The 17,792-nt window shown below is 37.5% G+C and overlaps 1 protein-coding gene across 4 annotated transcripts in view; it reads left to right on the forward strand.

Moving 5' to 3' along the window:
* Positions 1-17,211, forward strand: part of MRC1 (mannose receptor C-type 1) — a 60,612-nt gene extending 43,401 nt beyond the window's left edge. For all 4 annotated transcript variants that reach the window (XM_054816689.1, XM_054816691.1, XM_054816692.1 and 1 more), the window contains 10 exons: positions 39-153; positions 2,015-2,184; positions 3,921-4,023; positions 4,895-5,124; positions 6,197-6,362; positions 7,249-7,401; positions 11,235-11,351; positions 13,292-13,459; positions 16,438-16,491; positions 16,868-17,211. In XM_054816689.1, the coding sequence (XP_054672664.1) occupies positions 39-153; positions 2,015-2,184; positions 3,921-4,023; positions 4,895-5,124; positions 6,197-6,362; positions 7,249-7,401; positions 11,235-11,351; positions 13,292-13,459; positions 16,438-16,491; positions 16,868-17,118 (1,527 nt within the window). In that variant the 3' untranslated portion in view covers positions 17,119-17,211. The remainder of the gene's footprint in view (positions 1-38; positions 154-2,014; positions 2,185-3,920; positions 4,024-4,894; positions 5,125-6,196; positions 6,363-7,248; positions 7,402-11,234; positions 11,352-13,291; positions 13,460-16,437; positions 16,492-16,867) is intronic.
* Positions 17,212-17,792: the final 581 nt, after the last annotated feature.

A 17,792-nucleotide genomic window follows, 5' to 3' on the forward strand; every position in this document is an offset into this window, starting at 1 on the left:
AGTAAAAATAATATATAGAGAATTTGTTCATGTTTTAGTGTTACAAAATATTTGGATCTGCAGAAGATGAACGTGTCACTTGGCATGCTGCACGAACAGCTTGCATGAATTTAGGAGGAAACCTGGCCACTATCCCTAATGAACAAGTGCAAGGTACTGTGTATGGTTTTGTAGCAACTAGATGAGATGACATTTAATCTTTACAGGATGGCTGTTGTATTTGTGTGAATATGGACAGGATTTGAATAATGACTACACATCTGATTTTTGTTCCAAAATGTACAACTTTTGGAAATTTACTATGAAATCTTCACCTGAACCTACTGAATTTTAATGTTGGCTTAGATATACATACACATATATATTGTCCTGGCAGCCAAGGTAGTGCTTTTTCTGCTTGCACATGATGCCAGCTGGACCCAGCAAGTTCCATTCCAAATGATGTATTTTCATTAGGTGGCATTAACTCGCTGCATGGCTTTCCTATTAACTCAAGCAGAACACCTTTAGGATCAGAACTTGCTGTCTCTGGGCAGCTTGGGGCAGAGGTTTGACTGCTCATACACCTACCCACAACTCACCACATAGTTGTACCATTCTTTTCACTGGAGAAGCTTATTTTAATGAACCTAAGCGGTGCATCCCTGACTGGGGGAGATGAGCAGAGGGAAATTACCTCATGCTTGAATAAACATGGCCCACATTCAGTTTAAAAATTGGGGAAGATTTTGATAGATGTTAATAACACTCTTTTTTTAGAAATAGTTTTATACTACAGTGATGAGAAACAGATGTGGCACAACACATACTGTTTGTGAACTCAAAAGGGCATACTGAAAAATCAACCATTGTAAAACAAGTCTGTGTTGTAGTCTGAGCAATTAAATAATTTACATTTAGACTGCTGACATGAACTTAGTACTACTTATGTTTTCCACATGTGAAAAAATGAAGAATCAAACTTTCACTTTTCAAACATAGTTAAATTCTTATCCAACATAATTTCTGCAGTACATGTTTCAGGTGGTTCATGCATAGGGCTTGAATTTGAGGTAAAAGAGAAATAAGCAATAAATCTATTAGCACAAAACTATTGGTATTTCTGGCTATGTAGGCATAAAGGCTTGAGTTTCTGTTACAGTTTCTGATAGAACAGCAATGCTAACATTTGACAAAGAAATCTACAAGTTTCATTCCTGGAAGTGTAAGTTGCATTCATTTGAAAAGACTAAAGGAAGGTGAATGGTTGATAGAGCAGACAGAAATTCATCTATTGTTTGCAGAGAAGAGTATGCTTATAACAATGACTGTAGCAGTTGGCAAAAGCCATATGTTCGTTTTATCACAGTGTGTGTTGTATTGTGGATTGGCGGGTTGATGAATGCCAGCTGACCTAGCCTGCTCTATTTGTGAGCTAGGCACGCTAGCTAAGACAGACAAGCACCTTCCTGGGCTGTGCAAAGCTATGGTAATTGATTTGCTTGTGATGAATTGTTCTGTTGAGACTCATTTTAAGCATGTCACTTGTGCATTTTGCTCCCTGCTAAGACAGTGTGGGCTATTGCCTGGGTGTTCCAGGGAGAGAGGAAATGATCTCACAGTTTTGTAACAGCACTACTCTGATGCCACTGGGCGGTAAACCACTCTGGTGGGATTATCAAAAATGTATGTGCTCTGCACTGCTGTATATTTCTGAGTCAACTGTGGGACTAGGACTCAAAAATATCTTGAGACATTATAAAATGCATTTCTGTCATGCTTGTGGGATTCATCCCAGTATCAGGTTAGCTACTTAGCTGAAGGATTTTGCCCAAAGCCACAGTTATATATCTGGTTCTCTGTTCATTAAACTCAAAAGTCACCTCCTTTTCATCCTACCTGCTTGTGTTGTCAACAGTGAAGTGTTCTGTATTTCAGAAAAAATATTTAATATCACCTATCTTAGTGAGGCCAGATATTTCAATTGTCCTTCATTGAAAGTATTTCTCTTTTTCTTTGCCTTTTTTTACTCTAGCTTTCCTCACCTTCCATATGAAAGATTTTGTTACTGATACATGGATTGGATTAAATGATATAAATCATGAACTGAGGTTCCTCTGGACAGATGGAACAGGAGTTTACTTTACAAACTGGGCCAAAGGCTTCCCATCAGGACATGTAGATTTATACTCATATGATGGCCAGGTAAATAGCAGTCACAAATTGTTCACTGAAATTTCATTTTAGATTGCATTTACGCATTTGTTGGGATTTGAGACATGTTACTGCTTGACATTACTTTCATACTTTTATACATGTCGAATATAAATCCAACTACAGTGAATGCTATTGAGCCCTTGGGCTGTTGCTGTATTAGCTGGTGACAGGATACGTGAAGCGCTCATACAAAGACTATTTTCCTATTTCAGTTCTCTGTGTCTGTGAAGGCTACACTGCTTCTGTGTTCACCTCGCGTTCTCTCATAGGCTCTGGTAACGACAGCAGTGGGATTCCTGCCTCATGGCATCTGCCCCAAAAGCACACTGAATGAGCACATCCTCCTAGTCCTCTGACCATGTTCATGTCTGAACTTAGCAGGTTTCTCAGTTGGCATGTAGCTTGCAAGGGGCACTTACAAATATTCCCCTCAAACAGCCGTGTCTTACATACCAGCAAATTCTGTCAGTCGCATTTGTGGAAAGGAGATGCTTCTATAAAAAGAGAGCCATTCAGTTTTTATGAAGGAAAAAAAGAGAAAAGCACTTCCCCTATTTCTCTGTCACACAAACTGGTCTGATAGGTCACTCTGCTCTTATGTGTTTCAATAGTTCTGTTCTATGGAACTACAGTGCATTATAGTACTAGCTCTGTTTCTCTGGTATGCTATTTTTAATGTAGAAAACTTATTTTTATGTATAGTGTCCTTTTTCCTGTTCTTGAAATTAGCACCTCTGAGCTTCTTGTCTCCCAATGGAGGGAGAAAATTTGGGAGAATTTGAAGTTCAGAAGAGAAAGCATCTTTAAAATGTTACTTCTGGGAGGAACAATAGATATTTTTCTCTTTTTATGAAAAGTAGTAGGATTTCTACGAAGTCTTCTGTGAAAACTTATAAAGTCCCCATTTTATAAATTTCAGATTCCTTTTTAAGTTTACTTGACCTTAGCAAAAAATAAGATATCAAAATTAATAAAAAATACTATGCAACTGTTCAGTTTGAAAGATTTAAATCTTAATGCATTTCACTCACAAATGAAGTGTTTCTCTGTGCATCTCCTCCTGCACAGCAAAACCAAATAAGTAAATAGAATAAAATAAATATGGATGTGTCATTGCACAAAAGCATTTGTACATATGCAGCCTTTTCCATTCATCACTCTGTTTAATACATGGTAACATAGGTTCTAGCTATTGTGTCCATGTCAGAGAAGTTGAAATGTCACTGTAAGGGTGGTATGGACAGATCAATGGCTGCCTTTGGGCAGGAGCCGTTCTAATTTTGCTGTGTGTAGTATTACAGCTTGCAACAATAAATTTGAAGAGACTGATATGTCAGAAATATTGCATTGCCCATTGAGACTCCAGGTTTTTTTCTGGGGCAAAGTTAACTAGTCTTTTCTACAATAGTTGATTTCACTTCTCTTTAAATGGTCTGTGGCTTTCCTGCTCTCTATGCTGTATGCCTGGAGATAAGAGAATATCCAAATTTCTTTGGTCTGCTTATCCACCCCAATGTTGCATAAGAGAGAGCAACATTAAGAATTTTGTGAAGTGCAAGAGAAAGAGGATCTCCACATTGTGAAACTTATACTATTAAATGTTAGCAGGATAAGAGGGTAAAACTACAGCATTACTTGTGTCTGAAGATGTAAAAGGGGGACAAAAATTTTGTGTTTGCTTCTTCTAGCTGTTTGTAACTGGTTTCATATCTTTTTGCCTCGAGGCTGATTGTGTTGTCATGAGAAACAATCCTGTTAAGGAAGCAGGGAAGTGGGCTGATGAGAGTTGTGATAACAACAGAGGATATATATGCCAAATTAATGCAGGTACTTGTCTTTTCAGTTAAAACACAATAACACCTTATGGGTTTTCAGGGAATTGCTTGGGTGTGTGGATTTTGACATTTCACTTCCAACATGCATCCACAATTTTTTTTTCAAGCAGGAACATAAAGGTCATGTGTGTCAGAGGTCCAATTAGAGTCACTACTCTCAGCTGACTTCCCAGTAACTGCCATGTTACTACCTTCCTGAGCTGGAATTTGTATCTGCATCTTTGTGTTTAGTATGACCCTTGACATGATATTTGTTCCATGTTTTCATCTGTCATGTTCTGAACACATTGGCTTTCAAAATATGTTCTGGAAAATACTGACTTGTACATGTACAAGCGTGAACAGTCTGGAGTGTGACTAACTCACCCACACTGAACTTGAGCTAATTCACCTACGAAAAAAGAAATTAAAAAGCAGTGAAAACCTGGATTTAAATATCTGATTGATTTTTAAGGACTGGTCTGTTGTGGAGTTTTCCTTTTCTCTGGCAAAAACATCCCTGGAAAACACCACAGTCTCTGCAAAGCATTTCTTTTGATGAAAAAAAATTTTATTAAAGAAATTGTGACCTAAACTAATCCTAATTCATTTCAGTAATACTATTGTGGATGATTATACAGAATACTCCTTTAATTCTTGTCAGAGGTTGCTTTAAGCAGCTCTTTTCCTTTCTACAGCTTTGTAATTGATTTTTACTACTGATCCTGGCTTAAAAAATAGTGCATCTAACCCATGCTGATCAAAAGTCAGGGAATATGAAATAAAGAAAAAAGGCTTTTTGTTTAAATCTATTTGCAACCACAGTGAAATCATAATCCCCTTTTGAACAAGTTTGAGTCTTTTTTTCATCCTTTATTTTACAGATGCTGAGTTTCTGCCTTCTACAAGTTCATCCCCATCCAGCATTATCCGTTATGGTAACAGTAGTTATTTGTTCATCCATACGAAGATGAAATGGGAGGATGCACGAAAAAACTGCAAACGTGATCAATTTGACCTTTCCAGTGTCTTAGACCCCTACAGTCATTCGTTCCTGTGGCTAAAGATATTAAAGTATGGGGTGCCTATGTGGATTGGTCTTAACAGTAATGTGGTAAGAACATCAAACTAATTGAACATAATGCTGCTTCTCTTGTGGACAAATCAGCAACCTAAAAGTCTTGTTATGTCTCTTTACTTTAGCATATTAGTTTGTATCTTTGTCCTAAATACTTTTATGTGCTGTCAGATTTACAGGTAGGAATCCGTTCTCTTCCATTTCTCTGATTAAATTGTATATATTACACGTTTTTCACACTTTTTCTGTGATATTACACTCTGTGCATTTCCAAATAAGACATTTTAGGCTAGCAATTTGAAATATATGTCTGTGTATATGGTGTATTTGAGATAAAATCCACATATCTTAAGATTTACAGTGGAAAGCATTTATTCTAAATAACAATACCTAATTTTCAGAAATAGAATAAGGTGCTGTTGCTATGACTCTTTCAACATTTTTGAGGATAGTTAGCCAAATAATTAATTGGTTTACCTAATTTAATTTTATTTGTCTCTCCTCTCCCAGTTCTTTGATATTTTGATACTTTCTGGATGTTAAAATACACCTCTCTTTCTTCTTGGCACAGACACTTGTCCCACGTTCACTCCATTTGGCTGAGCACATGAAAAAAATACAAATGAGTGAACATAACACACCACTACCTAAAAACCAAGATTCCCCTAACCCAATGAACAGGGTGATTCACTGAATTCACCAGCTTTGGTGGGAAATGATTAAGCTTTTAAATATAGTTTAAGTTAAAATAATCTACATTTCTTGAAATTTGGGGGGAAACAGATTGTACAGAAATTAGTCATCAAGCTTTCACTCCTACAAATTATTTTAAGTGAAATTTTTATTACTCCCAAATTAACAATTTTGCCAAGTTCAAAATTAATTCAATGTCACTTACTCTGCATTTCCTTTTGCTGAAAAGCATTTGTTGTGCTGCTGTATTTCTCAATAAATGGCTGGCTGTCACAACATAAATTTGTATTTGTTATTGACTTCTTAAGAAAACCAACTTTCTAGCACAAGGTGCTGCATAGACAGACATTTGACTGACAAAGGAATGATTAATGCTTAGAGTTTAATCATTCCTGTTGATTTGTTTTGTTCTTAGACCAATGGGCGTTATGAATGGATTGATAACTGGAGAATGAAGTATACCAAATGGGCTGAAGGGGAGCCAAAGCAGAAGATAGGCTGTGTCTATCTAGACGTTGCTGGAGCCTGGAAGACAGGATCCTGCAATGAAAGTTACTTCTCTGTTTGCAAAAAACCTGATGGTAAGAACTTGAATGTAATCATTGTAATTACAATGGTTATCTCCTTAGAGTACATTGTGCTGGGTGATCTGCTGACATATGCTTGGATGCTGTTTTTTATTTCAAGAGCTAAATAGATGAAATCATTAAAATTTACTTGGGTTGAATGGGGCTGCTTTGAAATGAGGGCCAACACATATTAAGAAACAGCTGGTGTGATTGTGAATAGCCATCACTTTACAGTAATAATGTTAGATATATTTTGCAAAGCTTAGACTTACATTACTCTGCTATTTACTCTGATATTGAGTAAGCATGCAAGACCAAAAATCTCAAAAATCAAAAGGTAATGAATGTTAGGTAGTAGTCATACAGGTACAGTGTTGAAGAGGGAAGAGCTAAACAGCCGAGCCATAACATGTCACAAGGAATGTTTACTTATAACAGCTTTCCAGGTTTTCCTTCTATAACTGAATAACAAACTTCAGGATGCCTTCTTTCATGTTTTTAACCTGAAACTCCTGTTAGGATCATCTGATAATGCCTTCTGCATTCCATGATATTAGGTTATAACCTGTATGATCATGTTCATGTGGGCCTTAATTCAGCAAAGCAGCCAGGTGTGAAAATATGTTTGTGAGTAAAGATTTGAGCTGAACTGAAGAATGTGTTAAAAGACTTGGATTCTTTGCTAAATTAGATTTCTTGAGACTAGAGTTGCAGTACTTTTTGTTCATAGATTTAGGACTTTTCCCCATTGTTATGTTGTAGTAAGTAGTATAGATGATCAAGATTACATTTTTTTAAAGACCTCAGTGAGTTTTCCAACATTTGATTGGAATAATATATGTATAAGAAGCTTTTCTTTAAATTTTGTGCTTTCTTTTTTAAATTTTTTTTTAAACAGTTCAAGCTCCCACTGAGCCCCCTCAGCTTCCAGGAAAGTGCCCTGAATCAGAAGGACACAAGTCTTGGATCCCTTTCCGAGGTCATTGCTACTACTTTGAATCATCATCTACAAGAAACTGGGCCCAGGCATCTTTAGAATGTCTTCGACTAGGTAAGCATCCTCCTTAATCAAAGAGCACATCTTTCTGACTCGTTTTTCCTCTCCGTGGAAAGCTGAACATGTGCTATGTATTTTTGTGATTTCAAGGATGGTCCCAGTGTTGGACAACAGAGTTGCATCCAATTATTGGTTTAATTTGGGAGGAGATGGAAAATAGCTGTCTACCAGTGGCACACACTGTTTTTCACGTGTGTGGGACCAGGCATTAGAGAAGCTGTGTGGCCTGGAAACTTTGTCCTTTGACCCTTCTAAGAGGTAGTCAGCCTCATCCACAGCAGTCACTAAATCTTATTTTAATGACATTTTATATCTTTTTTATTCCTGACCTAATTTGTCCCTTCATTATTGCATTATTGTAGTTTTATGCCACTGGAATGAAAGTTACAGCTCTCTAAGCTGGATAATATATTAGTAAACTAGGCTTGTTGTGTTGTTGCATTCTTGCAACTTCCTTCTCTGGGAAAGTGATGTAAAATTCATTATGTCAGACTACGTGTCTGTAGCATTGGTGTCTATAACATTGGTGGCAGTGCAACTTAGGTGTCTAACCTCCTGTTAGAGCATGCAGAGATCTTGTTCATGGTGTCAGTGGAACTGAATACGGATTCATCTTCACTAGAAGTATATATTGACATTTCATCAGGTGACCCTCAACTCCACTGACTGGGTTGATTAGGTCTCCCCTGATAATAAACCCACCAGCGAAATCCATGTCAAATACAAACACCTAGAGCTGGGTAAGAAGAATCTCATTCTTTCTGCTGGTACTCAGGTTCATTCTTGGGTTCTCATGAACTACTATGTCACAAGCTCCAGTCTGAGAAACTAGTTTTTTTGAGGGAAATTTCAAGTTTTTAAAATCATGTTCTTTAAATCTTACTATATTCTCCACATCAACACTTGCATAACGTTTGGATGAAGATACTTTATAGTATACTCTTAAATACAGAAAAGTCTCCATAATACAACACTCTTGATGTAGGTCAGTCTTTAAGACTATGACAATTGTTACAGTGTGACCCGTTACCATACAGCCTTTTAAGTTCTTTTCTTGACATGACAGATGCTCAGTCTTTGAAAGCTGCAATGTATGTTCTTAGTTATGCATAGTCAAAAGGACCTTGACAGTTGTGCAGATAATAGCTGTTATCTGCTATCTGCAGTTCTCTGCTTTAAGTGGAATGATTATAATTTTGAATAAGCTTGTGCAAGGAATTAAATAACATTTCTTTTCTTTGGAGGACTGAGATTCTGAAACAGACTTTCAATAAGAAGAGTAGGACAAATAAATGAAAGAGTTTTAAGGTAAAGTTTCAGAGGAATTGAATGATGATGTTGCATGTGATAGCAGGTATCTCCACTCACTGATTCAGCTTGTCTGCAGCTGTCCCACATCTTTGTTGTTGGAATCTGCAGTTACATCAGAATTGCCTTTTTCTGTTGAACTAAGATTCCTGAAAAAAGGCACTGACCGTTTGTTTCAATGTGTGTGGTAAAAGACTGGCATTATGTGGAATTTAAAATTTGAATGCTATTATACTTCAGACTTCACGTCACTGACGTCCTCTTCTCTTCAGTGCTACCCTTAATCTTTCATGGTAATTGTTAGGGCCGGCTGAATCCAGCAGCCCAGCAGAGGCAAAGTTGCCATGGCTCTGTGCTCCCAAGTCCAGCCAGTGACAAGGCTGAGAATGTGTTCCCTGTAGGCACACACACACACATACAACACATCTATACATACATTCATGGCCAGCAACACAGATCAGCACAGACACACAGAGCACTCACACGAACACAATTTGCACCAACGCCCTTATTTTATTCCCCTCTCCAGTTGATCAGGATGAAGGTCTGTTTGTGGGAATATATACAGAAATACAATGTGGATCCCTCCAGCAGCTGGGCTCAGATACTCAGTTTGCCCGGTAGCTGGCCCATGGATCTCAGTGTCCTCAGTTGCTGGGACCGTGAAATATGAGCCCCCATGGCCACCAGCCTGTCTTCTGTTGCTGGTACAGACCCCGTCCCTGCCACACACACACTGGTCCCTCCAGTAGTCAATCCCCCATAGAATGATTTTCACCCATGAAAATAGTTAGAAGTAGAGTTTAATAAGTAGATAGGACTGTCTGCCCAGATCAGGCACAGGGCATGGCCGGACAACTCTGCTGACCAGCAAACTGTTTACACATGACTAGTCTTTTTATCCCCTTATCCATCTGTTTTCCAATGCTTGTTCCTCCCAAATCATCTAGGTCCAGCCCTTGCCCTGCCTTTGGTTCCGCCCCTGAACATCTCATAATAAGTCTTCTGCAATCTTGAAATGCTCTTCTGTATCCCACCATGTGTCCCATACCCCTAGGCGGTAACTCCCCTCAGTCTGAAAGGTACTCTGACGTTGACTTGTCTTGATGGGTTTCGTGCCTGGACACTAGAGCTCAGGCTGTCCTGTAACAGCCCTACGAGGGGCCTGAGCGGGATCTCCCATTCTCTGAGTCCATAATTTGAGTTCTTGCCCTGCCATTATGCCTCTTTGCTCCTCTGGGCTTGTGGAGCTTGGCCTTTGATGGGCTGGTGGCTCCTGTGATGGGCCTGGGAGTAGCCAGGGAAGGGGTTCCCCATCTGCCATTGTCTTTTTGTGCTCCCACGTGGATGTGCAGTGAAGCTTTTTATCACGCAACCTAACAGTAACCAAACATCTGATGCCATTCAGCAAAAGAGGAACAATTAGAAAAATATAAAGACTGCAGTGAAAAAAGAGGAACGTTCTGTGTTCTCTTATATTCTGCTGTCCCTGCTTGCACTCTGGGTTTTGTTTTCTGTTGGACATTTTGCAATTATATCTTACCCATAGTAGAATTCTGAACCATAGTAGAATTTATCAGTAGCTCAGCAGTGATTCAAATGAATTTTATATTTTCATTCTCTGTAACTGTGCCTTCCTTACCTGAGAAAAAATACCTTCAAAAATTCAACAGCCAAATCAACACAGTCAAGTGTCAAACACAGCTATTGCTCCATACGTACGGACTAGGTATGCTAAAGAAGAAGATACACTTTCTCCAGTGTTTAATGCCACTCCATACAGAGTCGTGTAGCTCATTCTGTCTGCTGGCTCCATGCTGTGACTTCTTGACTTTGCTACAACGTCATACAGAATGAATCATTATGGCAGAATGCCTAGTGTTGTATGTGGATGTCTAACACGGTACTACACTAACGAGGCAACAGATGGCCAAGACGATCTATCTTTCTCTGGTGGCCACAAGGAGAATGTAGGAAAATAAACATGACCTGGTTGAAGAGTTACACCAAGGACTGCGCTTCAGAAAGTCAGCAAACTCTGTGCTATACATGAGCTATACTAAGGCTCAGAAAACATTTAATCATTAATATGCAAAGTTATATGGTGTACAGACTGAAGTTACACATACTTCTTAAGTAAAACTTTTAATTTTTGGAGTGTTTTTTGTTTTTTTTAAACAGTAACACATCAGCAGAAATTTATGCTTGATACCATATTGGCTTGTTGTGTTTTGCCTAGAGCTGTTATTCAGTAATGTTGCTATTTCCCAGTGGATGAGGAAACAAACAAAATGCTAGTGCATTGTCATGGAAATGAGAAATACATCAGCAACAATGCCAGAGTCCTTCATAAGATATTATCCAAAGTTAGTTTCTGTTTTGAACTTTAAACTTTGTTTGGAATTTGGCGCAGATAATCAGTACAAAAATAAGACTGACATTTGACAGGACAATGAGAATGCTTTCCACTGTGAACTTATGTCTCTAAGAGATTTTCTGTTTTTCTTTGTGTCTTCCAGGTGCCTCTTTGGTATCAGTTGAAGACTCAGCTGAAGCCAACTTTCTGGCATACACCATTGAACCACTTGAAGGGAAAACATCAACTTTTTGGACAGGAATGTACAGAAATGTGGATGGTAATTTCTTTACTTTTGACATCTTTTTGTTTGGTGAATAATTGTCACAATCTGTTTGACATGGGTGTTGAAAATGTCTGTAATACATAAAAAGTGAAATCATAAAAGATAATATATTATCATCATAGGGGAAGCTGGTCAATTGTAATCAAGCAATAACCAGTAATATTTAACGGATAGATCAGGCACAGAAAGTTCACTGTAAAGCAAGAAAAGTAATTCACAACAAAGTAAGGCACAAAGGTGCCCATAGCAGAGTACAGACAGGACTGTTGGAGTTGAGCCAAAGGCAAATCATTCTTCTCAAATGTGGAGAGGCCCTCTGTTGATGTGCTTATCTTTGAGATACTCCAGTTTCTGAGCTAGAGGATAATGTGGCTAATATCACCTCTAATCTTTGGAATCACCATCCTGGAATGACCAGTCACCCATCTTTAGTTACAGAACAGCTTCATTTTGAAGCTGGAATCATTTGTGTCTTTGGAATTGTGTATCACAAGTTTTTCTATTTTCTGCCTCACTGTGAGGAAGGTAAGGTAAGAAAGAACAGGCAACAGGCTGCTTTGATTAAATCTTAAATTTGCTGATTATTGCTTTTTCATTAATACAGTTAGTATTCAATTAAATAGATATTTCTGTCTTTATGATAGACCTAAATCTACTTAAGTCTTGTGCTGTTCAGACTAAAAACTCTAGTGTAACAATGTCAGAGGCAGGACTGCAGAATGGTTTGGGTGACCCGGGGTGGGGTTTTCTTGAGTTTTGGAGAGTTTTTTGTACAACTGTGTGCTCGACCACTTCAACGACAAAATGGTTGGGGAGAAGACACATATTCAATTACATTACTTGAATCTTAACCAGGAAAATTGAAAGTTTTGAGTAGAAGAGGAAAGAATTTGAAGAGAGTAATGATTTATAAGCATAATACATAAAGAAAAGCTGAAGTTTACCTTACAGTGTGGTTAACTGACACATGAAATGTTTTTTAAAGTGGTTCTAGAGCAGGTGCAAAACAATACAGTTCTTACAGTGATCATAAACACAACAGCTGCTTCAGCAAGTACATGTCATTGTATTATTAGATAGTGATTACAGTGATTTCAGCATAACTGGATAACTAAATTTCACATCTTTGGAAAAGTGATTGTATCCAGATGCCATGCCCTGACGCAAAGAGTGGAAAGTATTTAAAAAAAAAACAACCAAAAAACCAACCAAAAAAACCCAGGGCAAAATATGAAGAATCTTACAAGAAAACAAAACATAGCTTTCGTGCTGAGTCTAAGAATTTGCTTGCTTGAGTACAACTTGAGTCACAAGGAGCACATTTATTCTAAATAAATAACACTATTAAAAGAAAGAAAGAAAAAAAGGAACAGGAAGGAAGAGACAAAAAGTCCCAGCATAGTTGAACAACAGTGATCACAAGATTTTTGAAGCAGATCTTTAAAAAGGAAAATTGTGCATGTAAAGTCAGTGGGAAGCAGCAGAAACTGAAAAACAAACGGAAGAAAATTGGACTTAGAAAGACTTCAATGGGGGCTTTGAAAAGAATAACACAAAACCTCCCTACAAATTACTGACATAAAGGGCTATCTGTTGAAGATAAATTATCTTTTCACATCAGTAATTTCTATAAACTGAATAAATGACACTGCACTGTTGCAATAAATTGTGAGACATAATTCTTTAAACTTTCTTGCCTTTGCAACATCATAACTCAGATTGGCCTGCCATTTTCAAAAAACTGATGTTGTATCATTTGCGTAAAAACTTAAGGGCAACATGATGTGTCAGACCAAAAATCTAAATAGTCTAGTGGCCTGTCTTCAAGAGTGGCCACAAGTAGATATGTCAGGAAGGCAATAAATGGGGAGCAAGTGTGAAGATGGAAATGAATAGTATCTTGTTTTACCATATTCAATGTTTTCTTCATTTAGGAGAATGGCTGTGGCTAGACAACACTGCAGTGAATTTTGTCAACTGGAATGTAGGAGAACCTTCCCCTCAACAAAACGAGCACTGCGTTGAAATGTACGCAAACTCTGGGTACTGGAACAATATCTATTGCTCTTCCTACAAAGGATATGTTTGTAAAAAGCCAAAAAGTAAGTGCTACATTTATGAATTTGTTTCATGTATGGAGTATGCTTTTTGTGTGCTAGTATTAGTATATGGCTGTTACACACAGTGCATTTTACCTGGGTGTTTTGAGGTTTTATAAATGCGAAGGGACGCACATTTACATGCCAACAAAAAGAAAGAATAACTCTTGTCAGAAAGTAGAAGTGCTGACCAGTGCTCAAGTCCTTTCAGAACTGTTTTAAAAAGACTGTGTTGCTATCTTAACTGTACCTAGTGTATACACTTAACAAGTTTCCCTGTTCCATATCAATAACTGTTGAGTAATCACAAAGTTAGTACTGTGCCTTGCACACACAAATTTGTCTCATCTATTTGCAAATATGTTCCTAGAGTATCCCCTCTGCTCAGCCCGGGGAATACCCTTTGCTTATTTCCCTCTGGCAGTCTCACATGCATGTGTTGTCTGAGTATGAAGTACTGTTTCTATGAATTGAGTATTTATGAATTATGAATTAATGAACAGTTTTGGACCATTTGTCTCTGTGTTCTCCTGTTTTGAGAAGATGGAATGAATGAAAAAGCAAGGCAAATAGCATAGTCTGAATGTGCTAAACTGAAAGAGTCATGAAATAATTGAATGTGCAAATTTGACAGTAAGGACATCTAGTGCATATGTGTTCCTAAAAGTCATCATAATAATTTCTTCCAGCATGTACTGCAGTCTTCCAGCACGTACTGCAATATCAAAATCTCTTACTAATGTTTACTGAGAAGAGTGAAATACATGTAGTAGCTGAAATATGCCCACTTCCTCTACAAGACTGGAAATGAGAGAAATTCTGCTATCCTTTCTATAAATTTGCTCTTACTCAGATACTTGTAATGATGACTGTATCTTCTACAGGAAATGCTGCAGAACTGTCAGATATAGCCATCCATTCAGAGTCTACTTACATGTCTTTTTACATTGTGACTGGCAAACAAAAAGGCATTTTATTTTCATTCTCTGTCCAGAATAGTCATAGATGTAGGTAACAGGTCAGTGGTGACCCTTCCTTTTCCACCATTCAACTCACCTGCTTGTGCTGGTACTGGCATTCACCTGTTTTGATACTGAGCCATTTCAAGGAGCTGAAGCAGGTGAAAGGTACTTATTTTTTTTTCAGGATTAGCTTCAGGCAGTCTAGCCTCCTGAGCTGGAATGACCTGGAGTCAGCCTAATGCCAGTGTCAAGGCAAGGACTATATAGTTACTCACTCAGGAACAGGACACAATTGAGTCCTACATGGTTGTAGAAATGTAGCTTGGCTTGGCACAGTTTTGCAAAGCTGTGATAATGCTTCATTTGCAGAATTTAAAAAATGTATTAAATAGCTATAGGCTAATAAATGGGGTGTTAGAAGCATGATTTTATTTAGTTGCACTTTCTATGGCTTGTTATGTTTGTTATTTTCTAAAGAGATTGCAAATGCAAAACTGTGACTGAAGTCTTCCCATAGAATATATGCTATTTTCTGTTGCATTTATTGAGGTAATTTTTTACCACAGTAATCTGAAACTCTGTAATGGGTCTATTCCATAAATAATCTAAATTTATTTTGTAAGTAAGGAGGTACTCTAAAGATCTGTTCAGCAGTTCAATAGGTGCTAGTTAATTGTGCTACAAATAGTGACTGTGTGTATTATGTTCATGGCCTCTCAGTCTCACTTTTCATGAACAGCAGATTCGTATCCCTAAATATACTGCTTGTTTAACATGTAGGTAGGTCTAGCATGCGGTCATCTGATACCAAAACACAACAGTGATGTGTATAATATGCATGATCAATGCTATACCAAACTTGATCAGTCAACAATTTTGGGTGAGGAACAAGGAAAAATTGTCTAGGTCAATATATTCCAAAAAATTTCCAGTCAAATGAAGCAATGCAGTCAGAGGATTATTTTCCAAATGTACGTAATGTAAATTAATTCCTTGTCACATTTCTGAGACTGATTTTTACACTGTGCTTATGGACATAAGGTAGCATTATCTTCACAAAATCACAGAATCAAAGAATGGTTGAGGTGGGAAGAGACCAATCCCTGCTCAAACAGGGCCACCTAGACCCAGTTGCCCAGGATCATGTCTAGATGGGTTTTGACTGTCTCCATGGATGGAGACTCCACACCCTCCCTGGGCAGCCTGTGCCAGTGCTCAGTCACCCTCACAGTGAAATGGTGTTTCCTGATGTTCAGAGGGACCCTCCTGTGTTTCAGTGTGTGACCATTGCCTCTGGCACCACTGAGGGTGATTGGTAAAACAATTTAATTTCCTGGGCTCACCTTTTTCAGAATGAAAGAAAATGCATTGATTCAAGACTTAGTTGTAGAGTGATTTTATGTCCACATGGCAAAATATGGATTTTCATCTTCAATGATAGCTTGGTTTTCCCAGCAAGCCAGATTTTGTGGTCCAGATATTAAATTTTAAATGAGCTACAAACATTTTAGTTTGGATGTGATATGTACTAAGACACTTTGGAGTTCACGAGTGATTTTGCTTGTCTGTGTAGGTAGGCCATTAAAGTCTCTTGGCAAACCAAATTTATTACACTTGCTATGTTTATATAGAATAACAAGTACTGCAAGAATTTGTCATTATATTGAGGATTACGTTTGAGCATCTCTGTCCTGAAGATACTGTGTAGATTTTCTTGTGGTTCTACACTGATGTCAGGATCTGTCTCCATGGAGCTCTTTGATGTTTCTTCTTTTCTGCTAGTGTAAATACCTATGTTTCAGACCATAATATGATAGACCATTGTGCTATGCCTTTTGATAGGTATATATAGCTTTGTATGGACTAAACCGAGGTGTTTTCAATATTTAGTGGTATGTATTACTGTATATTTCTCTGAATATGATTTTCAGTATGTTCCATATAATATAATTATAATACTGAAATAAATAACAGAATAATATAATAACATAATTCTTTTTCAATGTTTTAAAATTCCAGTAACTGAAATGCCACCAGCAGCTGAAATGCCATCAGCTGAAACACCTACAAAGGGTAAGAATATTTTCTTTCCATTAGAAAAAAATTAGTCCTATCATAAACAAAACAAATAATCTGTATTATGTCTCTTACATTTTCTGATATACCTGAGTACCATATCTGTTTCCTAGGAGCATTTTATTTCCTAGTAGAATACAGTATACTCCATTCAGTGTTCAAATGCAGATTTAAAAACATAATAATTTGTGATGTAGCATGCAATGTTAGCATTTTAAAGTCAATTAATTTTATGTTGTTAGCTTTGTCTCACATTATCTTGAAACAAATGGAACGCTTTTGCTTAAAATATTATGCTTTCTAAAGATATTGTTTCCAGTAATCAGATAAAGAGTATATAGCATCCTCTTGATTTCTTTGTGTTTGTTTTCAGCAATGACAAAGGATGAGAAGGCTCCTACTCTGAACCACGGTAAAACAGGAGTTGTAGTTATTGTTGTCATCCTCATCCTAGTTGGAAGCGGCCTTGCAGGCTATCTCTTCTACAAAAGAAGAAAGAATCGCTTGTCAACAAATGATAGCTTTGAGAACAATTTGTATTTTAATAGTGACGCAGTTCCTGGAACTAGTGACACAAAGGATCTTGTAACCAACATAGAACGGAATGAACATGCGACACTGTAATGTAACAAAATGAAATGTAATGTATTATGTCATGTAAAATGTAATGTAATAAAATAAAATGTGCCTTGTTTTAATAAAATTATGCAATTAGAATTAAGCCAAAGCTATTTTATCATGTGCAAATACTGTAGTAGCCAGTTTCAGTGGATGAGTAATGTTATATACAGCAGTTACTTTATTTTGTAACCATTGTATAATAAGACTTCAGATCTCACGATCTGATGACCCACACTGATGAGTGTGGGTCTTAAGAGATAATATTAACTAATTATCAAATGGAACAATAGAAATGGATACAATAAAAGAAGTAAAATGTAGATAGATGCACTTGAGAAGGCTCCCCAGATTTCCAGTTTCTGCAGCAGATGTATTTCAAACCATGCTAATCCATAGATCCTCTGAGCTATTCAGCAAACGTCTCTCTAATTCTACCATCGTTCAAGTATTCCTAGGGACTTAACTGCAGGGGCAGTCTATATTTAGGCACATCTTATTTGAACCATGTGGGGAAAAAATCCTTTTATGACAGAATTTCAGTTCCCACAATTTCACACAGCACAGAGAACCAAGTGTGTAGTTCTTGTAGTTTATGTATTCCAGGATTTAACCAGCTAAAATCCAGGGGCAGGCCTCTGGAATGGAAAAGTGTGATTGGTGATGACTGCCTGTGTTCT

This window comes from Grus americana, chromosome 2, assembly GCF_028858705.1.
Source record: "Grus americana isolate bGruAme1 chromosome 2, bGruAme1.mat, whole genome shotgun sequence".
NCBI lineage: Eukaryota > Metazoa > Chordata > Aves > Gruiformes > Gruidae > Grus > Grus americana.